Source organism: Hydra vulgaris, chromosome 15 (genome assembly GCF_038396675.1).
Source record: "Hydra vulgaris chromosome 15, alternate assembly HydraT2T_AEP".
In the NCBI taxonomy this organism is placed as follows: domain Eukaryota; kingdom Metazoa; phylum Cnidaria; class Hydrozoa; order Anthoathecata; family Hydridae; genus Hydra; species Hydra vulgaris.
This window is the reverse complement of record NC_088934.1, coordinates 20,960,744-20,987,739: the sequence shown is the minus strand read 5'-3', so window position 1 is coordinate 20,987,739 and position 26,996 is coordinate 20,960,744. Positions and strand designations below refer to the sequence as shown.

At 25.7% G+C, this 26,996-nt stretch overlaps 2 protein-coding genes across 2 annotated transcripts in view; both read left to right on the top strand.

Moving 5' to 3' along the window:
* LOC136072096 (nuclear pore complex protein Nup93-like) overlaps positions 1-20,554 on the top strand; it is a 29,396-nt gene extending 8,842 nt beyond the window's left edge. The window contains exons 4-14 of the mRNA XM_065820359.1: positions 2,121-2,235; positions 2,644-2,770; positions 2,986-3,058; positions 3,200-3,244; positions 8,771-8,887; positions 8,976-9,020; positions 14,143-14,334; positions 16,844-16,927; positions 20,061-20,131; positions 20,220-20,271; positions 20,378-20,554. Coding sequence (XP_065676431.1) covers positions 2,121-2,235; positions 2,644-2,770; positions 2,986-3,058; positions 3,200-3,244; positions 8,771-8,887; positions 8,976-9,020; positions 14,143-14,334; positions 16,844-16,927; positions 20,061-20,131; positions 20,220-20,271; positions 20,378-20,497 — 1,041 coding nt within the window. The 3' untranslated portion in view covers positions 20,498-20,554. The remainder of the gene's footprint in view (positions 1-2,120; positions 2,236-2,643; positions 2,771-2,985; positions 3,059-3,199; positions 3,245-8,770; positions 8,888-8,975; positions 9,021-14,142; positions 14,335-16,843; positions 16,928-20,060; positions 20,132-20,219; positions 20,272-20,377) is intronic.
* A 677-nt stretch (positions 20,555-21,231) lies between these two features.
* LOC136072095 (UDP-GalNAc:beta-1,3-N-acetylgalactosaminyltransferase 2-like) overlaps positions 21,232-26,996 on the top strand; it is a 42,167-nt gene continuing 36,402 nt past the window's right edge. Inside the window, exons 1-4 of the mRNA XM_065820358.1 lie at positions 21,232-21,398; positions 21,792-21,888; positions 24,328-24,434; positions 25,435-25,517. Of these exons, the coding sequence (XP_065676430.1) occupies positions 21,320-21,398; positions 21,792-21,888; positions 24,328-24,434; positions 25,435-25,517 (366 nt within the window). The 5' untranslated portion in view covers positions 21,232-21,319. The remainder of the gene's footprint in view (positions 21,399-21,791; positions 21,889-24,327; positions 24,435-25,434; positions 25,518-26,996) is intronic.

Here is a 26,996-nt window from a genome sequence, read left to right as displayed (position 1 = left end):
TATTACTTTTTATGATATTGTTTTTAATTAGCATGATACTTAAAAAAAAGTAAAAACGCAAATATTACATTATTGAAAGCACATAACTTAGTTATAGAAAACTATTTAATATGTACATGTTAACAATAAAACATGTTTTATTTTTTAAGAGTATTAAATTGTTATTGTAAAAAGCTATAAAACAACAGTTAAGTAATACTGCGAAGTTGTTTTGTCAATGTAAAGAGCTTGCGTTAATATAAAATGTATATAAAATTTATGTATCAACTTGTTTCTCCGCGCAGTGTATCAACTTGTTTCTGTTTGTGTATCAACCTGTTTCTATGCGCAGTGGCCTTGTTTGCTGAAGTTTGTGTTTCGGAGTTATAGAGTTGAGAGAGGGTTGTAACCACAAAAAGTAGCCTCCTTGACTGTTGTGGCCCTCTTGGCTGTAAGGAGGTAAATAATTAAAAAAAATAAAAAAATAAATAAATAAATAAAACAAGGTAAATAAATAAAATTGTTTTAAATTTTTAAATTAAAACATTATCGTCATAAAACTTTAAATTCATATTTGCACCAAAACATGCTATATCCATAGATCAAACAAGCTTGATGGTACTTCTTGATCTTGTATTAAAAATTTTAGTATAATTAAGTTAGGTATTAAGTATATTAATATAACTATTAAGTATAGTTAACTATTTAAAATTTAAGTATGATTAATTTTTTTATTCAAATGGTTTTGAAGTTGATGTTTTCATTCAATTTTTTTGTTTAAATTGTTTTGCAATAAAATGTGAAAGAAGAAAATTTGGTTTAGAAAATTGAATATTATATTTTACTTAAGTTTAAGTAAGTTTAAGCTGAAATTGTTTTTTTTGAAAAAAATATATTTGAACAGAAGTAAATAATTTTTTTTTAAATTAATTTTTTAAAAATTTATTATTTGGTTTAATGTTTGCAATAACCACTAGTTTAATGTTAGCAATCTTTTTTATGAACTTTTAAAACTATTTTCAGGTAACAAAAAATAACGACATCTTTACAAAAAGTATTTAACTTTTCAAAATGTTTACGAATTAAATAAAACTTTCTTCCTATTCTCGCTATGCCACTGGGTATTACAGACGTTGCTGCGATTAAATTTATAATTATAATAATATTGACAATAATATTGTCAGCGAGCGTTAAAATTCTTTTAAACTTTTCAATTTTTTTAAAATTATAATTGCAAAAATTTTTAAGTACAATTTCAAAATTATTTAAATAAGAGAATTTTAGAAGACTAAAATTCTTTTGTTTAAATTCTTTTAAAAAAAATTTCTAAAATCAACTTATTATATTTATTAAGCATATTAATAGAAAATGTTAAATCTTGATATTGCTTTAAATAAAATTTTAAAAAATTGGTATCGCGTTTTTTCATATTCTATTTGAGATTTCTTCTTTAAATAATTTTGTGTTAAAAGCTTATTATGTGTTAAAAACATATAAGATATAAATATTAATTTTTATGGCTAACTTTTGCAAGTCTTTGAAGTATATTAAGAAAATTTAATAGTTGAGTAACTTAACTGTAATAACTTAACTGGTTGTTTTTGTTTTAGTTTATAAGTAAATTTACTGTGATCTACTTTATCCATTAGGTAAATCAAACTAAATGTAATTTTAAAATACTATTGGCTTCCACACAGAGATATAAAATAATTTAAATTCAAAAGCACTTTATATTGAATGAAAATCTCAGCGCAAGATATTTTAGATGATTATACTTTAATTCAAAGGATATATTTAGCGTGATGTATTTATGACCCTTGATAAAAAACTTTGACAAAGTATTTTATACTTTTAAGAATGACCAAAAAAATGGTAAATTAAAAAGAAAAAAAATTAACAAAAAAAAACAAATCTCAAAAATATTTCTTTAAAAAAAAGCTAATCGGAAAGGTGTGAAAAGCAATCATGATATGCTTAATTCGAGCCCTGTAGTTTTTTTTTAAACAGTTTTTCAAATGAAAGTAGTTAACATAAACTTTTAATAGCAATTTGATTAAAATATATATAATTTTTTTGATTAAATAGTATGATTATATATCTTTTATATTTTAAATTTATTGTAATTGTTTTAATTTATTTAGGGTATAGAATTTCTTTCAAGGATTGATCATTGTCGATGTCATGCTGTTCATCTGGCTATTGTCTTGCAAAGCTATAATCTTCTTTTAATGCCTGATTTAATCCATACACAACTTTGTGAGTGATTTTTATCACATTGTTTTTGTTTTTATAATTGTTGTTAGACATTTATTATTAACAATTTAATTATTTGTTTGTTTTAAAATAATAATTTATTATTATTTACTAATTATACTTGAGAAAATCAATGTTAATAACAAAGGTTTCTATTTACTAGTTAGCTGTAACTTAAAAAATTGTTTACAATTCCAATTTTATATAAACCATGTGATTTATTTAAAACAGAGTCAATAAAAGGGTCAAAGTTGTAATTAATCCAAGTCAAATAAAATGGGAAAAACTTTTAAAAGTTTAAAACAAATAAAACGTTTAGAACAAATACAAATTACATTTAAAATGACATTTTATTGTATTTATTAATTTACTATTTTCTTCGAAATTTCTTTTTTTCTTAACTTGTTGTAGTATCTGTTGATCCGCTTGATCCACCTCCTTTAAAACGTCTGAACTTTGCTAGATTGATAACAATATACACTCGTAAATTTGAAATTACTGATCCTCGTGAAGCATTGGAATATTTTTTTCTCCTGAGGTATTTATCTTTTTTATTATTTTTTTTAGCGTATTGTTAATTAAGAAAGTGCGTTTTTTATTCTTTACCATTTAAGTGTTGCAATTGATAGAAGTAAATTTTAGGGAGGACCTAATATTGAAATTAAACCTTATTCTTCATTGATTTTTTTTATAAAAACAATCAAAATAAATCATTACTTATATTTGTAATTCTTTTAATGATATTGCTTATAGGGGCTTGACTGGACCTAATGGACAAAATTTGTTTGCATCGTGCATCAGTGAACTCGCTCTAGAAACAAGAGAAGTAAGCTTTTTTTTTTTAAAAAGGAAACAATATGTTGTTTAATTTCTATTTTTTCTGAGTTCTATTTTTTTGAAAATTTGTTAAATAATTAAGGATAAAAGATATCTGTCTTGAGAGTAAAATAGTAATATTTTTTTTTAGTTTGAAACAATTCTGGGTTGTATTAAAGCAGATGGTACCAAAAAGGTATTTTTTAAAAAGATTTTTTGATTTCCAAATTTTTATGATTTTGCTTATTTAAAATATAAAAAAAATAATAATATAAATAATAATATTAATCATCTTATTATTATTTTAATTATAATAATAAAAGTAATAGTAGGGGAGACTGGGGCTAGTTGCAACAAAATTTAAAAAACTGCATTTATCTCCTTAAACTTTAATATTTTTGAAATTTTTTTTTCAGGGTTATAAAATAGATCTTAGTGACATGTTAATCCAACATTGATAAATATAATATAAAACTTAGTTATTCCGCAATAGTGAAACAAAAATGAAAAAAAAAATGTTGCAACTTACCCCGCGTCGGGGCAAGTTGCAACAGTGAATGGGGCAAGTTGCAACACATTACTTTAAAAGAATAAGCCTTGTAGAGTTCACAGAAAAATTACTAGTCAATCTGTAATTTCTATTTGGCAACAAAAATTTTATAATTACAATAAAAGAAAGTAGTATTTTCCTTGAGTTGCAATACATTTATTATGCTAGACTTCACATATACCTGACTTGTTTAGTAATCTAAAAACTGTTTTTGAAAAAAAAATTTCCCTTGGTCAAATAAACAACAATTAAGTTTAAAAAAAGACAAGAGGAGTATTTAGGATATTAAGTTCTGTTTTTTTCTGGTTTTAGGATATAAAAACACAATAACATTTTGTTTAAAAAACAATTTTTTTAATGCAAAAAATTACATTAATTCCATTTTAATTCACCTTTAATGTTTTTCTTTTTGATTGTTGATGTGGAAGTATTAGACTTTCTCTTTTTAGAACTAACTTCTTTTTCAGCCATAAGTCGCTGTTTTACTGGAGTATCTGTAAGAATTTCTGCATACTTTCTCTTTGATCTAGTGAGTATTTCTTTCCTAGGTTGTGCTTTTGGCAGAGGTCTTACATTCTCTGGGGAAAATTCTAATGATGCCAGAGATGGAATTGCATCTGAGATTGAAGTTGATATACTAATATCAATACCTGCTTTAGATTGAGTTTCTGGACGATCAGTAACAAATGATGGAGCAAAATCTGCATCTGAAAATATATCCTTATCATATGGGAATATTCCTGCCACTCTAAAACCAGATGCTATGTTTTGTTGTGTAAGAGAATGCTGTAAGGCTATTTTTGCAATTCCTGGCAAATCATATATACTCATTGTTTTTCCTGGCCATTGTTTCATCCATGAGTCTTGTGCATTGTTTCATCCATGAGTCATTAGCTACGCATTTTTTGAATGGTCGGAATACAGATCTATCTAGAGGTTGCAACTTATGTGAGCAATGAGGAGGGAAGGAAAGCAAAACTATACCATTATCTTTACACAATGTTATTAATTGAACAGATAAATGAGACTGATGGTTGTCTAAAAGTAATAGCACAGGACTTTCTTTTGTGGGCTTGACATGCCGAATAAAGTGGTTTAAGTAAGTAACAAAGCACTCTTCATTCATCCACCCATTCGAAGCACCAATGCATTCATTTGGTCCATCACGAATAAAGTGATCAAAAAATTTCTTTCTCGGAAATAGAAACATTGGAGGCACACTATTGCCACATGCATTTACAGCTAACACCATTGTCACTAGTGTCCCCCGTTCTTGAGATGTTAATGCTCCAACTTGTTTAATACCTTTACGAGCAATTACCTTGTTTGGTTTTTGCACAGTAGTGATACCAGTCTCATCAACATTGTAAATATTAGATGCAGAAAAATGATTTGTATCTAAAACATCTGATAATTTTTGAAAAAATACACCTACATTAGCACGATTAAAACTAGTTGCTCGTGCAAGACTTGTTGCTTCTGGAGTTCTAATAGACAATCCTGAATGTCGATTTAAAAACCCTCTCATCCAGTCAGGACCAGCCATTGAAAGTTTTAACCAAGATTTTGGAAAATTAAGGTTATACTTTATAGCACATTCAAATGCAAGTTTTCGTGCTTCATAAGGTGATAATCCAAAATAAATATCAGAAGCTGTTGATATATATAAAGCAATAGCTTTTTCTTGTTCTAAATTGAAAACTTGGCATTATTTTTTATAACCAGGAATAGGTAGCGGCATTCCCATATTAATAGCTTTTTTTACTTTATTTATTTAACGAAAAAGAGTTGAGTAGTGGATTCCATACTTTTTTGCTGATGCTCTAATCGATATTTCTTTTCCATCAATAGCATGGTTTGCTGCCTCTATTACCACTGCTGTTGTATAAAGTCCTTTTTCAGTTTTTCTCTTATAAGTTCTCATTTACAATTTTTACTTAAGCACAAAATAACAGTTTAATCAAATAACAATGAAATAAAAAAACATTAAAGTCATTTTACATAACTTAACCTACATCATAATTTATTTATATATGAATGATTAATGTATCTTTGCATATATGTATACATGTATATATATATATATATATATATATATATATATATATATATATATATATATATATATATATATATATATATATATATATATATATAGTATATATATAAATTTAAAACAAAATTTTATGATAAAAATAAGTTTAAAAAAAAATAAATAAAATAAATAAATAAATAAATAAAAGCTTATATAAGTTGTGTATGTAAATAGTATATATGAAACGTATTTATATATATATTTATGTATTATATATTATGTATATATATATATATATATATATATATATATATATATATATATATATATATATATATATATATATACATGTATGTAATATGTATATTAAACATAATATACATATAAAATACATGTATATATACATAATATGTAATGGATAATCATATATACATATATATACATATGCTTTATATATATTATATACATTTACAATTTATTTAAACTTGTCTTCATCATAAAATTTTTGTTTTCGTTTATATTTGTTTGCGCTGTTACATAAAAAAAGCGTCCATTATTTTAGAAAAAACTAGTTAAGTGCGTAAAATCAACAAATCCCGCAGCTAATTTATGATTCTACTTACCCCAAGCAATTTGATGCAACTTACCCCATAGGCATCATTATCACTCGAATCATTGTATATATTTATTTTTATTAAAAAAAAATTTTTTCTTTTGACTTATCGTGTTTGAAAAAGATTTTTTTAACTTACCATAACTTTATTATGGTCATATACCTCTAAGTTTAAAGTAAAACCCAAAAAAACTTCAAAAACGAAATTTAGAATTTTATATCGAAAAAAAAAAAACATCAATAACTTTTGAAATTTTTATTGAATAACTGTAAGTTTTTTACAGCTGACGCGTTAAAGTTATAGTTATATTATTTAAGAAAAATTTAGGAAAAATATACAAAAACCATTCTTTAAACCGCATTGTTGCAACTTACCCCTGTTGCAACTAGCCCCGGTCTCCCCTAATAATAATAACAATTATGATAATTATAAAAAAATTCAAAAAAAGATGTGAAAAAATTTTTAAAGTTACTTTTAAAAGAAATTTTTGAAAAAGTATTTTTAAAGTTACCTTGTTTAGGGTGTGTAATATAAGATAGTGTGATGTAAAATAATTTAATGTAAGATGATTTGGTTTAAGATAGTGTAATGTAGGATGGTGTGATGTAAGGTTTAGTTTCAAATAGTTCTAGAAATGTTGTACAACAATTATTGCATAAATAGATTTGTTTCTATTTCTGCATCAAGTGTTTTACCTCATAAGTTTTTATGTACAACCATGTTAAGTTGTGCAACTTCTGTTTTGTTGATTGTGTAGGTTATTAGCATTCTTGCTTGTTCACTGAGCATTTTTTAATGAACATACTAAAAGGCATGCAAAGTGGTTTTTGTACTCTTTCACTACATGGAAAGTAAATCAGAAGTGCTTAAAATGCTTACACTATGAGTAAAGTTGAATTATGAAAATTGTCATTTTAGTTGTGCATAATTTTAGTTATGTCTTCATTTTTTTTATCACAAGAATATCATTTATTTTCAAAAATATCAAGCAAACAAGTATTTTCATGAAAAATTGTGCATAGATTACATTATTTAGTTCATAAATTTTTATACTTTTGATTATCAGTACTTAATACAACTTTTACTGTCTCAGCCAGAGTTGTTAACAAGGCCAAAAGTAGCAAGGCCAAGACCAAGGCCACATATTACAAGGCCAAGGCCAAGACCATGGCCAAAAGTTTCAAGGCCATGGACAAGAGTTTAAAGACCAAGTCCTAGTATAAGATTTTCAAGGTCAAGGCCTACACGAACATTTTCAAAACCAGAGATTTAAATTTTGGACTTACGTTGTTACAATAAAACCACATGTTGTGAAATTAAACCAAGGTTATGTGCAAAATTCAACGAAGTCAATAAGAAAGTATACTTGTAGATATATATGAAAACCGAAAACAAAAATACATAAAAATAAAAAATTAAAACTTTTAATTCTTTAATTTTATGTATTTTTGTGCTTAGTGCTAACAACTAACATTCTTTTAATTAAAGATATGTTATTAGTTATTAGATATTAAACCTTTAAAATTTTTTTTTTAATTTTAAGAAAAAATCAAGTGTTTTTAAATCTTTTTTTAAATTTTGAAATGTTTTAATTAATAAAAAGTGTTAAGTTACATCATGTGACTTAATATATAGATGTAATAAATTCTCATTAACCAATCATGTCAATGATTATTGCTTTAAAATGACTAGTCAAAAATGGCAATTTAAACTGTGACATAAAATGCAAAATTAAGTTCTTAAGCTTTCAAGTAAACAAAACTCTTGTAAACAAAATCAACTATAGTAAAATTTTTAAAATGCAAACACGAAAGAAAGTTTTGAATTTTTAAAGAAAATGTGGAAGACCAAGGCCCAACCAATCAAGACCAAGGCCCAAATTTTCAAGGCTAAGACCAAGGCGAACAGTTTCAAGGCCAAGACCAATTTTTGGCCTTGCAAAGACAAGATTGAGGCCAAGGCCAAGGACTAACAACTCTGGTCTCAGCTTTTCAAACTTAAATTATGTATCTTAGGCCTAGTGCTCAGTCTCTAAAAGTTTCAACTTTTCAACATGAAATTATGTATATTAGATCCATTGTTGAAAAATACCTAAAACTTTCATAAGCTTAAATCTCTTACTTTTGTTTTGAAAGTAACTATGTTACTTTTATTTTTAAAGTAAAAAAAGAAGTTCAGTTAAAGTTTTAACTGTAACATCTTATTGTTTGGTACTTTTAAGATTAAACATGTTTGTTATTTAAATACTCCTTTTTTTTTTTTAATATGTATTTTATATTTTTTATGTATAAAACAATCTGTATAAAACAAAAACAGTATGGCAAGGTTATTTTATTCTAATAGAAACTTTTTATATTGACAAAAGAATATTTTGAAATTTTTTTACAGCTTTTGCACCTGCAAAATCTGATTTATTGTCCGTATGAGCAGGACAAAAAATTTGACAAGTAGAGTTAACATGCCGTATTTAGAAATTATAAATGCAAATGTATATATATTGTTGCAATCTATTTTTTGTTTTAGCCCGGATGTATATCAAAGTTTAAAGTTGATGTTAGCAATATTGTATGCACTGTTGCTAAAGATGCAGAGAGTAAAGGACAGTTTGAAGATGCGGCTATGCTTTATGATTTAGCAGATGTATTAATGATTATTTTTCAGTATTAGATGTTTTATTTTATTTTTAGCTTAAGTAGCTAAATGATTGTTAATAGAGTTTATGTTTTAGAATCATGAAAAAGTTCTTGAGCTGTTGACTACTCTGCTCTCTCAGGTAGTTTCGCTTCATTTTTATTGCAATTTGTCACAAATGGAATAAATAATAAGATAAGTAATGTTAATTAGTAAGTAAGAAAAATAATATTTGTGCACTTTAGTTTTTAAATTATAAAACAATTTTGGAACACTTTAAGCAAGACACTGCTCCCAGATAGGGTGTTTAGGTTGAAGGTGAAGGTACCTGGATTTTTTCTTCACAGAATTATCAGGTGGGTTTAGTAGATTGTTGCAAAACAAAAATTAAAATCGGAGTTGCTCCTAAATTGAGAGTATGATGATTTTTTAAATTTTTAATTAAACACGAAAGTAAACACAACAAGGTTACTGTCATAACCTTGTTGTGTTTCATGCTGCAGATAGCTTAAATAGACCCTATGGAGCAGAAGTAATCTTACAATTTAAAATTATAATGTTATAGGATAAAATGTTATTTAAATTAAAATTAAATAACATTTTATCCTATAAGGTTAAGAAAATATTGAAGCAATTAAATTTAGTTTAATAGAATTTGAATTTTTAATAATATTTTCAGCACCCTCCCTCCTTATTATTTCCTTCCGCCACCCCTGTATTAATGTATTATTTTTTTAAATTTTTTAATCAAATTTTGATATTAAATTTAAAATCCCAAGAAAAAAATATTTTTTATGAATTTAAATACAAGCAATAGCTACAAATATTTTTGATAGTTTAAAAATATGCTATTATAGCTGTCTCATCAAAATTTCTCATATCTCCAACATAAATTTTAAAAATAGGAAAAAAAGAGATTAAAAGGACAAATGAGGAAATTACTGTAGTTTATATATATACAAGTTATTTATCTTAACCAACTGTTATCCAATTTATAACCTTTATACTTTGAGCTGTATGTTTCAGCCCTTCTTCTCAGTTTTATTCCATGAGAAAGATTACTTTCCGATTCACTAAACCTCTTGATAGTCTTATTAATGTTCTTGTGAATAGCTTCTAAGGTTTGTCAGGCTGAGAGACATCTGATGGCAGTCCAAATAATCATTCAAGTGATATTTAATGATATGGTACTTCCATCCAAGTGACATACTGATGTTAAACCTTTCTTCAACATAATTGTTTGTATAGTCCATAGAGTCGATGAAAGCTTCAATTTTGTAAACATAAGATGGATCTAATTTCATTCCAAAACAACTCTCAGTCACTACAAATAAAATGATACATTTTATTAAGATCTTTAAATATGTTAATAATATTTTATTTATCAATATTTACCTGATTTAAATTTTCTTTGTTTGTTAATACACTCGTGGTACTTCAACGGCGCTACAGTTAATATCTCATCTAATGATCTTAGAAATTTTTGACAATTAGGTCCACTAGTCCTGCACAATTGTAGCCATGCTGAGTAACACTTTTTATTCTAAGAACTTAGTTAAGGTCTTATTTGAAAATAGTACTCTTGACACCTGTGTGATAATATGCTCATAGAGATGCAGCTCTGGTGGAGGTATAACATCCAATACCAAGCTGTTGATAGTTCAACCTTACCATGTTTTTCATCCCCAATTAATGTTTTTGGAATTTTTGATGTTATCTGTTCAGACATTTTAAGATCTTTTGAAAATAAATTTTTCTAAGTTTTTAGCAGTTGATTTTCTATTGCAGGATCTAATACCTCTTCCTATATATTGAAAACAATCTCCACACATTGAGGCATTACTATAAGAACTTGAATTTGGACTACTTTTTTTTCCTGGGGAAAAATGGGGTCAATGTACTCCCTTATGTTCATCTCTATGTTACTTCTAGGGTCCTTGCCAGACTACAGATTGGGCATTGACATAATTCTGACACCACTTGTATTCTGTCAAACATTGAAATAGTAGCTCTTCCTCTTTGCCAGGAGATTTTTGCACTTTTAACATTTTTTCCTTTCTGTAAAATGATTTTTTATATCTTACATTTAAGAAACTAAAACTATTTTTACAAAAAGTGACAGATTTAAAATGGCAAAAAAAGATAAATACCTCTTTCTTATATATTGCAGTCTTGCACTTCGGACACATTCCAGTAGGAAAGAATTTCACTTTGACATCAAAACCTATATCTATGCTTTCTTACTAGATTTTTTAAAGCAATTTGAGCTAGATTTTGAGGGGGTATATATTGTTTGTTCTTGTTGCAACATCCAAAACAGATTATACCTTTGCACTCCTGGGGATTTCTTTTCCGATTCATTTACTTTTTTTCAAATTTAATTTTTCCTGCTAAAATACATGAAACACTTTACACACACATTTTAAGTTTTAAATATATATATTTACATATATGTAAATATATATAACATATATAATCCTAAAAAATAAATGTGTTCTTGTTATATTTTGAAGATTATAAGGCCATCTGTAGTGCCAAAGACAACAAAGTTTCAATACATAATTAGTTACCAATACAAAAAAACATGAAATTTCAATTTAGGAGTGGGTACAATTTTAATTTTTGGCTATGGTTATTTGAGTATGTCTTTCTGATATTTCTGCCAAAAAATTCCAGGTACCTTCACCTTCAACCTAAACCCTCTATCTGGGAGCAGTAAAGAGCAACTAATCTTTTGAAATGTTTTTTTTTTACTTTTTTCGTTAAGCCTTGAATGAGTATGTTGGTAATTAGGCCTGTTGGTTTCTGCCCGGCTAACATTAAATGATGGGTATGCATCATTTGATAAATTTCAAATTTATTTTATTCATTTCTAAACCTTAGAATTATTAAGTGTAGTATAACAATTAGGCAGCTGTAGCGCTGTGGTTAGTGCGCTTGCTTTAGAAGCTAGAGATCCATGGTTCAACGCCACCTCTGGGCAAGTTTTATAACATCAGTAAGATAGGAGGCATGAACTTCCTTTTAAATGCTCTTCCACAGTGCTCTGTAATAAGGAATGTAAGGACTTCTTGGGGTATCTAAAATAAATTAAAGAAAATTAAAAATATTAATTAGGTATGTGAAAGAAGATTTGTAAAAAAAAATATTTACTTGGTATGTGAATGAAGAACTTGTTGTTAAACATTTCAACAGTTATGATTTTTTTATCACCATCAGAATTTCTGAAAACATGCAATATGAAATTCCAAAAGTTATTTTAGTTTCTGATTCAGATATTTATAATTCCTCAATGATAATTATTATAACTCCTAGGTACTGGTTTTTCTTTATGTAAAATAGAAATTAGCCAACTTATTAATAATTTTTCTCGGACAAAAATCTTTCAAAACTTGGAAGATGGAAGATATAATTATGCCATTTTAGAGTTATCACACAAGAGCATGTGCACACCTGTGATTTCAGAATGTCCATTTTGTCCATCGGAATACGCTTTCTTGACTGCTGGGCATGTGATCAATCAATGACGTGTATCTTTTACACAAGCGGACACGCTACTTTTTCTAAACTGTATTTTGGACTTGTGTAACCTGGATTCCTAAAATAAAATAAAATTTATAAATAAGTGAAAAAGAACATTTCTATATAGATAACATCATTCAATTGAAAGTTTTTTTTTGACTTTATATAAGAACAACTATAAACAAAAAATATTGTTTTTTTTTACCATGTGCCCAGTACCCCCCCGTTGGTTTGACAAGTACCCATGTAGGCATTTTCATGATTTTTAAAAGCACTAGTTTTATGAGTCAGGAAAACATAAAGATGAAAAAGAGTTCCAAAGGGTTAAAGTGAGGGAAAAAAAACGAGACGAATAAAAGTTTTTAAAGCATGCAGGGACAGATACAGTAAGATCTGAATGTGACTTTACTGAATGACAAGACAAGCAAGAATAAGTTTTAGTTGACAGAACTAAAGATGATAGATCCTTTGAGCAGCAGCCATGATCGAATTTGTAGAAAAGAGAAAGAAATGCAACCTTACAACAATGTGAAAGAGGCTCAAGCTTGGCAGATAAAATATCATAAGAAGAACAAGCCCAAATATGAAAATAATATTCCATTCTCTACTTCTAAAAATCTCTTATTCGCCCCATACAGGGGTGAGTAAGAGATTTTTAGAAGTAGAGAATGGAATCAGAAGTAAAATAATGGCATGATACCTGTTCTAAGTGATCAAAAAGAGAAGACTTTTTGTCAAGACAGAAGTATAATGTTGAGTCATCAGTAAATAGAGTCACTTCAGATATAAGGTTGTCAGGAAGATCATTAAGAAGAAACCAAACAGTACCAAGGATAGAACCTTAAGAAACTCCGAAAACTACTGGAAATAAAGAAGAGTGTTTACGAAACATTTTTTTTTACAATAAATAAAATTTAAATCACTAAATATTATTATATTTATATATATATATATATATGTATATATATATATATATATATATATATTTAGTATATATATATATATATATATATATATATATATATATATATATATATATATGTGTATATATATATATATATATATATATATATATATATATATATATATATATATATATATATGTATATATATATATATATATATATATATATATATATATATATATATATATATATATATATATATTTAGTATATATATAATATATTACTTAGATAACTTTAAACCAGACTGCAATTTATACCTTAAAATTTGATTGGTCCTCAATTGATTTTGAATGAGCTATTTAATTTTTTATTAATTAGTTATATTACTGTATTTTAAATAAATTGTCATCTCTTTCAAATAAAACACCTAAAGTTAGTATAAACACAGTAGTATGCACTACATTGTTTTAAATTTTTATATCATTTAGTTTAATTAAATAATTTGTTTTAATTAATAATTTGTTTTAATTAAATAACTTTGTTAATTTAATGAAGTCAATCAAAAAACTAGTTATATATATATATAAAATAACACAAAACACAAAAAATATAGTTCTGACAAAATGATCGATTGATAACATTTTTTACCTGACAAGTGCTGGACAATGTGTGATGTCTAGTGTCTATTTTGAGCCCTGTATATTTATGTATGTATGTATGTATGTATGTATGTATGTATGTATGTATGTATGTATGTATGTATGTATGTATGTATGTATTCATATATATTATACAATATATACATATTTAATATGTACATACTTTTTTATTTTCAGCTTGTTTCACTTGCTAATAGTCCACAATCATCTCGAGAACGAATTCAAATATTAGCACGATCTGTAGCTGAGCGCTATAAAACGCATGGTCACAATGGAAGTCGCACTAGGAGTTCAACTTTTTATCTTCTTATAGACTTAATGTATTTTTTTGATTTATACCACGAACAACAGTTTGATACAGCATTAGATGTAAGTACATTTTGATAAAAGTCAAATGATAACTATATTTTATAAGAATAAGGAAAAACTTAACTGATATTTATTATATTAAGATTTATAATTTTTAATGTTCTTTTGTTCTTTAGTGTTACTTTATATAATAAACAAATAACGGGAAAGCGGAATAGTATTGAAAATTAACTGATCGAAAAAATAATTAATATCGAAAAATAACTGACCGAAACCCATTTTAATGATTAAGATCGAAAATGTGATTTTCAGATTAATATCGAAAAGTTTTTATATCGAAATTCACAAATGCGGAATCGAAATCATTCCTAACTTTTTACCTAAATATCGCATCGACTTTACACAAAGTGAGCATTATCTAAAATGGAGAACAGCAGTTTAAATGAACAGTTTATTTGCACGCACAATAAACAGTTTAATTTGCACGTGCAATGAAATTCAATTCGATTTAAAACTTGAAATTTAAGAAACTTTTAAGAAACTCAATATTCCCAAATGTCGTTAGAGAACTTATCAATATAATATATAAGTTTGCACACCAAAAGCACTGTTTAAAAAATAGTCACAGTTTCAATGGTTTCATTTCTCGATCAATTACTATCAATTTTTATAACTGAAGCAGTTTTTATTATGTACAAAATGTTTCTATTATTTAATGAATGTTCTTAACAATTTTCTATTGTATACCATTTTTGAAAAGTTTTGACTTGAGTTTTTTTAGTTCAAAGTTCAGAGTATTCTGTATATTTCTGTAAATACATCTCATCAAATATTAAACAGTTATCTTGCAACATTTTGGGCCAATATTGAGTAATAATTTTGCATATTCTATTGTGTCAATATTACCAGAGTGTGTTTTCAATAAAGAAAGCAATGAAAAATCTCTCCAAATAATTTTTAATGGTGATATAATGTATGCTTTGAATAATTGCATGGAAGTATAACACTAAAATAATCAGTATTTTCTAATTTCTTCTTTATTTCTTTTTAAGTTCTTCAAAAACCAAACCAAAACCAAACAGATTCTGGATGATTTTGTAAGTAAGTAGGAAAGTGTTCCAACATAAACATGTAGGGCATTTTTATAACTATTACAAAACGTTATGTAAAGATAATAAACAACTTGTAAAATATTCTCATTCAAGCTCTCAGCAACTTGTATAATAAACTCAATAACTTCTGGTATGGAAATTTTATTAAATAACATCTTGTAAAATACAATATGATAGTTAATTTTTAACATTTGGTAGCTACATACCATACCAGCAATGTATTTAAAATTGTGTGCTCAATATTTTTTTAGTATTTACAATGTTAAACATTCTGGAACAGAATAACCAGATGACTACATGTAATTGTAATTTTTCCATGGTATTTGGAGGTAGAGTGGGTACTGTTTATAATCTTTTATTAAAAAGTATCTTTTAGCATGCTCTTCTTATTTTATTAATCAGGATTTTTTAATTAGCTTTTTTAATTGTTTTATTAAGCAGGATCTTTTATCCTGCTCTCCTTGTTTTAAAGTACTTTCTTCTTGAAATTTTTGTGCACATATAACAGATGACATAGTTGTCATATAGTTTTGCATATTTACAAATAACTTTATCCTTTAAACTTTTTATGGTTCGTAAGTCTTTATTAACTTTGACTAAAAATTGTGTAACTTTTTTATGGTTTGTTGACATTAACTGTAAATAAAATCAATACATCTCGTTTTAAATCGTTTTATACACAGCCAGCAACACAACATTCAATATTTTTGTTCTACTAATAGAACTTTTAGTTTATATTGTATAAACTATACAATTATACAGTTAATTACTACACTTTAATTCAAAACTGCAAAATACTGGCCTTCTATTTATTCTGCTTTTAGAATTTTCGAACCTATTCCTTGTTTCACACTTTCGATATTATTCCGGAAAGTCCCTTTTTGATTTTATTCCTTTTTTCACAATTTCGATATTATTCCAGAAAGTCCCTTTTCAATATTATTCCTTTTTTCACAACTTCGATCTAATTCGGTTTTTTGAATTTCCGATAGTATTCCTTTTTTCACAATTTCGATGTTATTCCGGAAAGTCTCTTTTTGAGATTAATCAGTTGGGCTGTTTTCGATACTGTTACTACTACCCCAAATAATTTGTTTAAAAAAAGTAAAAATATTTAATTAAGAATTAAAGTTATAAATAATAATTGACTCGGAGAAATAAAAACCATGCGACAGAATGTTAAATTTTTTTAAAAAGCATCAATTTCAGTGATCCATTGAACCTAGCCTTGAGTTATTATTGTAATATATTAGTTCTGTACATTGACATTTACATTGACAATACATTGATGTTTTTAAAAAAGCTTTATTAGATTTCATGTACATTATATAAGAAATGGAGCTTGAAATAAGCTTGACATGACATCAACATACTAACTACATTATTTTAATATATATAAATGTTCTTTTTTGTATAAATTTGTATTGATATTTGTATTGATTATATCATATTCTTAGACAATACAAAAGATAAAACTGATACCTCTAAAACCCGATGAAGTTGAACAGAAAGTCACTTCTTTTAAGCAATATAGTGATGAAGTGAGTTTTTTATATATATATATTTTTAGAATATTTTTAACTCATTTCTTTTTAATAATTTTTATAACACTTAAAGGTTTTTGAATTTTGTGTTTTCTGATATTTAAGTGTTAACCTAACCACTTTATGCTCTTAAAGTTTATGACTGTAAAATTTAGTACAAATAGCTTTTAATTGGTAACAGTTGTAGAGCCTTTACTTTTTAAGTAAAAAGATAAAAAAATTCAAACCCCCGCCATGTTCTAGTAGTATTGTACCTAACATATTTTTTTGCTCAGTTGCTGTATTCGTCAATGTTTGTGTTTAAGGAAACTTTTTTTTTTAATGTTAACCAACAAAGTCATTGAAAATGCTGTATGTTAAGGATGATTGTTGTGCTGAATTATTTATCCTGTTGGCAGCTATTCTTTTGCATATAACAACATTGTGATTTTATACATTTATAATAATCTATTTAATACATTTAATAATTCAATAAAATTAATGAAAACTTTTTATTCAGAAGATGATGAGTATAGCTTGTTCTGTAAAACCATCATTCAACAAAATTTGATTTATGGTTCTTAAAGGGATCCCAAACCTCCGAGACATGCAGTAGTGGTGTAGTGGTAGAGCGCTCGCTTCATAAGTGAGAGGTTCCGAGTTCGATTCCTGTCACGTCCCTGGTAGTACCGTGCTCAACTTGTTTCTCCGCGCAGCGACCTTGCTCATCAAGGTTCGTGTTTCGGAGTTAGAGAGTTGAGAGAGGGTTATAACCACAAGTAGCCTCCTCATCTGTAGTGGCCTTCTCGGCCTTGGGGAGGTGAATTATAAAAAAATAAAAAATAAAAAAACAAAAACATGTTGTGTTCATATTAAAGAGAATGATAAAAACAAATATTTGGGCTAATTTTTTTTGATTAAAACAAAAGAATAAATGAATACCAAGAAAAACTAACTTTTTTATTTTAGTCGAAGCTTGTCTTCTCTGTCTTAATGTAGGCCTAAAAGTCAGCATAATATATGCCGCAATCTACAGACTTGATAATTTATTCAAACGCGTTTTATTCCTTAAAATTTTAGTACATGGCATCATTGATTTTTTTGTTTGTTTGTGCAAGAGATCGATTATGTAAACAAACAAAAGTTAATGATGTCGTGTACTAAAACGCGCTTAAATGAATTATAAAGTCTGTTATTGACTTGCTGTGTTTTGCAGTATTGCTGACTTTTAGGCCTACAATAAAATGGAGAAGGCGAGCTTCAATTAAAATAAAAAAGCTAGTCTTGGTATTCATTTATTCTTTTGTTTTAATCAAAAAAATTTAACCCAAACATTTTTTTTATCATTCTCTTTAATATGAACACATGAACACAACATGTCTTGGAGGTTTGGGATCCCTTTAAAAGATTATAGTGATTAGCTTTAAATGTCTTTTTTAAAGACTTTGCAGAAATAATGGAGAAATAAATTTTTTTTAAATTGTCTTTAAAATTTGAACTGCAATGAGACCAATTTTTGCTGAAAGTTTTGTTGCTGCTATGAGACCATGTTTTTTTGCTGCTATGTTTTTTGTAACCAAGCTAGTCATTGTTCTCTTTGATACTTTGAAACTGTACTGAGCTACTTTAAATTTTTTTAATAAATAACAGTGTTTATAATTGAATACAGTTCAAATTCAGCTTGTTGCTACCTGTTGTATTTTTTTGAGAAAGTCATTAACTATTAGTTTATATAAATATAATTAAAATAAATTAAATTAATTTATATTAAAATGAATGTTCTGTCAGTTACAGAAAGTAAATTATATACATAAGTCACTTAATCCACATTAAAAATTGTAATTTTTGATGTTGAATTTAAAATTTAAAATTTTTTTAAGTCAGCCAGAACTTAATCTGCTAGAGACAAGTCTTTAAGACTTTTGTGTGAAAAATATAAGCAAGATTTTGTATCAGTTGTTCTTTAAGAACAACTTAAATTCTTTACTTATCCATCTACATCTAATTCCTCTGGTTTTCTATCTGCCATTTTTAAATTTTTTTGTTAAATTTTTCATTCTAATATCATTATATTAGTACTAATATTTTGACATTCTTTATTTATCTATCTATTTATTTATCTCTTTCATTCAACTATTTTCTACTTCGTACTAAATCTTTGTTGTTGCTGTCATTATTTTCTAAATATTTGTTGCTGCTGTTATTGTCTTTATTTATGAATTTCCTTTTATTATAATTGTTATCATTGTTACTATTATTATTGTTGTTATTATTATTGTTGTTGTTGTTGTTGTTGTTATTGTTGTTGTTGTTGTTGTTGTTGTTGTTGTTTTTGTTGTTATTATTATTATTATTATTGCTCTTATTACAATTATTATTATTATTGTTATTATTATTATAATAGTTAGTATTATTGATATCAGTTATAATTACTATTTTCATCATTGACTATAACGTTATGTTTTATATTCAGGTATTTACTTTATATTAGTACTTGTACTATTGTAAATTTCCTTGAAATGTTATAACTTATTTTGAAATATATTAGATTTGATTTAAGACATCTGGTTGATAGCTTGATGTTTATGTATGATGATGTTATGTGATTATACATCTGGTTGATAGCTTGATATTAATAGCTTTATGATAGTTTAAATGAATTTTGCTTGGAATTTTCACTGCATCTTTTGAAGCCATCTACGTTTTAATTTTATTGATCTGTACTAAACTTAAAATTCAATTTTAATATTTTTGGTTTTAGAATTACATATTTCAATAAAAATAATTGGTGTGGCTATTTTCATTGAAATAAAAAGTATATAAAGTTCATTTTAATTTATAGTTAATTAAAGTACACTTAATTAAGTATAGCATTTATGAGTATATTTCATCTATAGAATGTAGTACTAATAGTTTTCTTTGTTTATCAACTTAAAATCAAAGTGCAGTCGTATTATCTTTTTTATTTATTTTCAGTAAAATAAGCTTAAGTCTGAATACAATTATTTGCAATTATAATTATTTAAACAATTATAATTAATTATAATTATTTTGCATTATAAGCTTAAGTCTGAATACAATTGGTTGCAATTAGATTTTTTTGTATCCTTACTCTGCTCAGTTGGTTAATTTTGTATTTATTTTATTAAAGGTGCGTCAATGTTTGCCTGATGTACTATTGGCTACTATGAGCATTTTATATGGTAAATATAAAAAATGCAAGTGAGTAATTTTTCATCATTTAGTATTTTCACGATGATGATTTAGGCTTGGTAAATAACCTTAAATCATTCTTATTATATAATTCTAGAATGGGAGCACAGGCAAATATTATTAGCATTTCTAAAGAAAAAGAAGATAGTGTAAGAGCACATGGTTAAAACCATGTTGTTGTTTTTTTTTTAGCTGTAATTTTGTTTTTTTTATGTTTACTAAAAGCATTGTAAAATTTTTTTTAATTTCATATAGTACCTAAAAAGTATACGCAATGAAGCACGGTCATTAGTAACATTTGCTGGTTTATTACCATATCGCATGCCTGGTGATTCTAATGCACGTCTTGTTCAAATGGAAATAATGATGAATTAAGGCTATAATTTTCAGCCAAGAGTTGTTAAAAGAAATATAAAAAAGAAAATACCTATACTTTTTTTTAATTTTATGTTTCTTTGTGAATTTAAAATTGTACTTTTTGTATGAATTTTTTTTATTTCAAACTAAGATACAATGCATATTTAAAGTAGCATTGCATTTTAAAGTAAAACAAATTATAGTTATCAAATATTTTTTTATGGCATTAATAATAAATATGAGGAGTTTAATTGAAAAAAAAACAATTTTAAATAAAATAAATCTTCATTACAAAAACCCCCTTTGATCCTGTGACATTTGTTGAACCTAAAAAACTAGTTAATAAAAAAAAAATATTCCTTAAAGTGAATTTTATTTGTTTGTTAGTTGTAATTAATTATTTGTTTGTTAGTGGTAATTAATTATTTGTTTGTTAGTGGTAATTAATTATTTGTTTTTTAGTTGTAATTTCAAAATTTCATTTAATGCATCAATGTTATTACTTTTGCAACATGTTATAAAACAAGAAATTTTTTTTTAAGTTACCTTTGAATCTGTCATGTGGAAAACAAATCTATTACGAAATTTGTCATGCAAGAATCCTAAAATGTTGTTTAATCTGGTTTTGAATCTTCTAGTCTCTGTTTGTTAATGTTATTATATTTACAATAGTTGCTTTTAATATGAATTTTAACTCTTTAAAAATTACAACCTATTTATAGCTAAAAAAATTTAAATTTTATTTTTAGAATTTAAAGTTTTTAAACAAATCAAATTATTTCATAAAATATTTATAAAGTATTATATGGCACTCTATCCAGTGTTGGCTTGTGGCACTCAATGAAGTGGTGGATTGTGGCTTCTCTATTTGCAATTACTGCAGTTTTAGTTGCTTGGAAAAAATATTCATTTACTTATGGTATAAAATAATAATTGGTTAAAGATAAAAAAAAAAAATCAAAAAGCATAATCAAGTCATTTTTAAATATAATTTATGCTAGATTTATTAATATAAGTAACAATTATGTAATAGTTAAATTATATAGGATTTAAGTATAATTAATGTATTTTTAATTAATTTATGTTAAGGGTCATTTAAAATGAATAAATATGGAGTTTCAAGATAATTATTTTATTAATATTGTATTAATTAAGTTATTTACAAATATATAGTTTTTTATGTATATAAATATATAGTTTTGTAAATCTATAGTTTTTGTCTTCAAATATAGTTTTAAAAATTTATTTTTTTATAAAAACTTTTAGATTTTTAAATTCATCCTTTAAAATGTTTTTTAAATAAAAATTATAGGAAGTTATGAACTTGTAATTGGTATTTTGTCTTCTCGAAGTCATTTTGACAATAGAAGAATTATTCGAAATGGGCTCAAAGATTCTTTGTCACCAAAGTAAATTTAGTCATTTTTTTATGTATTTTTTTATCTGTCAATGATTGTATTAACTAAATATTTCCCATAATCCAAATGATCCCGTGATATAAATGCAGCAAATTAAAAGCAAGTTATTTAAAATAAATAGATTTAACCTAAACCATTAAACTATTTCACACTAACTATTAGCCTAATAAAATTATTAGCTAAACAAATAATTATAGACCACGGGCCATAATATAACAAGATGCTTTAAAGTTAACTTTTGTGGTGCAGTCGTGAGAACTAAAAATTTCGAATGTAAATGAGCATTTCAGGTTGTGGAAATTCTAAAATAAAAATTCAAAAATTCAAAAACCCGCAGTTCTTGACTTATCGGGCTTTGAAAAACACAGTACAATAATATTTTAGTTCTCTACAAAAAATTTATCTCCAACTGGTTCTCTACAAAAAAATTTATATTATTTATAAGCATAAGAGTTAAAAACTATTTGCTAATAGAATTTGATTTATTGTAATACAAGCCTTCTTATAATCTGCTTCATATTTGTCATAATCATCAACACTGTCATCGTGAACATCATTGTCAGCAGCAGAATAAGTGTTCTCCCACTTAGTTCAGTCACTCTAATATGAACACTTTAAATTTGATTTATATACGAACAGCATTTAGTTTCACAACCAGCAGTAAAGTTACACTTTACAAAGTTCAGTACATTTTCTAGCGATAGTCAAGGTTAGCACTAGATTCATAAACTAGTATTATATATAGAGATTCATAATGGTGACTCCTGCTTCACTAATCAACCTAAATAACTCATATAATTGCATCATACACTCATCAGACATCAAATCACTCTTACAGTTGCATTTTGTTCATTATTTTTTTGCTTGGCGACTTAAAAAAAGTAATCCTGCATCTTTTGTTTCCGCAAGACTTAGATATTACACCAACCATTTTTATAGCATTTTACAGAAGTTTTTTTATTATTTAGTTCAAATCAATATTTTATTAATAGATAATAACAAACAAATTATTTAGCTGTTATGTACTGCCCGTATTCCAAGTTCCTACATTTTATTTTAGCCACCTAATAATTCTCTTCTCACCATATCACATCACAACACAAAATATTCAAAACTGAATTGATATTTTGATCAAATTTTCTCATTACTACAGAAAACTATACTTATATAAAACAAATTTAAAAAAAAAATAGCAACCATTTTATGAATTCATAAAGTATTACTAAAACATTACCCAGCCAACATTGATAAAGGTACTTTTTGGGTCTGTAACTGGGACCAATGGTCCCAATGGAATACCATACTTAACTAGAATCTAATAATAAGAGAAACCCTCTGGAAACCCGGATTTTAGCTGTGGTTTAAATACAGAACCATGAGGTTTAACTGTTATGAGAACCTAAGCAAGTACTGCAAAACTACTTTTAAATTGCAGAACATATAAAAGATAAATTATATAATTTCATTAGCTTATTTCAAATAAAATTACCTTTAAAATAATATTTTTATTGGAAAACAAAATTTTGTTTAGTTTAATAATTTTTTAATCATGTATTGTCTGCCTTCATGTTTGTCTTGCAAATTAAAAGCTTTAAAATTTTTTGTTAAGACTACTTCTTTGAGCATCTCTTGATTGATCTAGTATTTTGTTTCAATATGAGCTGTAAAAAATATTAAATTAAAATGTTAGTGTTGAATTTTAAACATCACATTATGTTTATATTTTAATATATTATAAAATTTTAATTAGTTTTGGTTAACACTCGTCAGATGAAAAAATGCATTTTCTCACAATATTCTAACTGTGTTTAATAATCTTCACCAGCCATTATATTGTTAACCATTTAAAAGGATTACATATATACTCACATGAGTCACTGACTATTGTTATTATTATTCTTAAATTTACTAACTTATTATCATTAATATTTATTAAAACAGCAGACATATTTGATTGTTGATGTTCTGAAGTCAATTTTATTCTTCGGTATCCAAATGACAGTCAGTGTGCAAATTATCAGACAAAAAAATGCTACAAAATAATATAAAAAACAAAAATTAATTTTCTATAAAAAGAAAAACATAAACCATTTAAAACTATAAATAAAACAGTTTTAAATGGTTTATGTTTTTCTTGTTATTGTTGATAAATTTGCTATAATGATAATTTATTTTATTTTTTTACTAATGTTTTTGCAATTTCTTGTGTTGTTGTTGTATTAGTTTGTTGATAAATTTATTATGTATCAGTATCAGTTTGTTGATAAATTTCTTGTGTTGCTGTTGTAGCAGTTTATTGATAAATCTGTTGTTGTTTGATTTCAAATTTACAAATGTTACCACTAAATGATAGTATTCTAATTCATGATATGGTCAAAAGATTCTATTTGTTTTTTTTTCAATAAGAGAGAATTTTTTTATTCTTTTTAGTGTATTGTTAAAGTTTATTGTAAGCAAGAATGCATGCAATATTCCTCCAGAAGATCGTGTTGATGAATTCAGATGTGAAGCTAGCTCTCACAAAAAAATAGACTTCGGTAATAATTGTTTTAAAGCTTGAAAAATTCTTTTCTATACATTTTTAAAATTAAGTTAATTTTAGTTCAATTAGTTCTCAATATTATGTTCTTTAAATAAAAGTTCAGGATCTTCATTTCTTTTTTCTGCTGATTCATATACTAACATTTCTTTTAAAAAGTGTTGAGTTTGTCATATAAATTTAAGTACTGCTTTTTAGCTGAATTTTGAATTACTACATTGAGTTTGTTTTTAGATGAAAAAAAAATTTTTAATTAGACTTTTTGAGTCACATGCATCTTGAACAAATTCCAAGTCATATGGATTTTTTGGAAAAAGTCTAAAAAGCAGTTTTTTCTGGACTTCTGATGTATCAAATTTGAAGACATATTAAAGACTTCATCCTTTTGAAAATCAAACAAGCATTCATTCACTTTCTTTTCTTTCTTTCTTCTCTCTCTCTTCAGAACATCTAAAATTTTCACTTTCATGGAAATTTTATTCTTAACACTTCTTTCAGCTGAAAAAAGAGCTGTATCTTTAACCAAAGAGATTTTTCAACTAATTTAATTGGTTCGAAAAAATAAGCAAAATGAAGGTGTATTATTTTTATAGCAAAACTAATTTGTAACTTTACGATAACACAAAAGTTATTGTAACTAAAAACAAAAATTTGCTATAAATTATAACAGTTATAAATTATAATAAGTATCAATTATAATAGTTGTGAATTATAATATTATAAATTAATAATTATAATAATTATAAATTATAAAACCTGCAAATAATGTTTATAAGTTAACACTAACTAACGAATTTAAGTAAAAGTTTTGAATTTGAAAATATAAATAATATAAGGGACAAATCTTTATTGACCAATTCTTCAGTTTTAATTATGCTGTATTATTTTTTCTTTTTTATTAAAATTTTTATATTTTCTTTTATCTTTGTATTTGCATTTTCTTTTTTATTAAATTTTTAGTACATAAAAGTTATAAAATATAAAATATTTTATTGTAGAAATGCATACAACATATTATCTACAGAACATTCCTACAGATTTTCAACTAATCAACTCTGGTCATTATGGACTTGATTTTCAGGTATAATTTCTTTGTTTTAACAATAAAATAAATAAATAAATATTTTTTTATTTTTATTTACTGTTTATGTCTTGCTGACTTTCTTTTTTATTATTATTTTTTCTTTTTAATTGTTCATTTTTACTGTATTTTACTGGATTATTTTATTTATTTAATGTTTTTTTATGGATTCTTTATCCAGAATGATGAGAAAAAAATGTTTTTTGTTTTTTTAATTTATTTATTTTGAAAATGGTTTATTTAGTTAAATAATCTGTAGCAGTAAATATATTTTTGTTTGTAAATTTCTTTAACTAAATTTTATCAATTTACAATTATTGATAATGTGAAACTACACAAGAAAATCAAGTACAGGTGTACTTTAGGTGTAGCCATATATGGCAAGACCAGCTTTATTGTCAATGAAATTGACCATTCTCAACTAAGCAACAGTTTTCAATGCAAATTCTCAGAACAGGTTTGGCTTGAACTTAAACTCCCATAAGAATCTCTCTCAATCCGCTGCATTTATTTTCCACATACCAAAAACGCTCTGGCTTTTGACAAATTAGTGAAAACTATATTATGGGCAATAAAAGGTGTAAAACAGTCTGACTTCAACTTTTGCAACAAATGACATGATGACTAGAGCAATACCACTGGCGATAAAACTATAAGGCACTAAATTTTCCAAAATCCTTTTTGACCTACATCTACACCAGAAATATACAGCAAGTCTGTAAATCTTTTTTAAGAAATAAGCTTATAGTTTTTATAATCAAAAAAAAAAAAATTAATAAAACTTTTTAAAAAATAATGCAACTTAAAAGTATGCAAAGTAAAAGTGTGTATTGATTTCATGACTACACAAACTATCTAAAAGCCTTTTATATTATCTTTTTACATATAATTTTTACATCTAGTTATTAATAAATTGTTGCATTGTTTATTTCTTTATTATTATTTTGAGAGCAATTTATATAGCATTAGTTTAAAAAAAATCAATTACATTCAAACGGGATTATTACCATTCTAGATTTTTATATCTTTATATCTATCTATTTAATCTTTATATCTATCTATTTTTAAATGATATTGCAGAAGTTTGTTTTTACAAAATGCTCTATTTTCAAAGTTTTAATATTCTGCTGTTAACTGTGTTGTTTTAATATTCTGCTGTTAACTGTGTTGTTAACTGTGTGTGTTTGTGTGTGTATGTGAGTCTGTGTTATATACCAGTCTTTGTGGATATTTTTATTTTACTTATTAACTTTAGTAATTAACGTCAGTATCTCAATACTACCATACTGAAACTAAAACATGTTTTATTTTAAAACCATTTTACATTTTTTATCTAAGTTGTATAAAGCAACAATAAAGAAATACAAGTTGTTGCACTCCAAAAACACTAAGTTAGTGATTGCACTCCCAAAGACACCAAATCGGTGATTGCACTCCAAAAACACCAAATAAGTGATTGCGCCTCAAAAACAACATAAA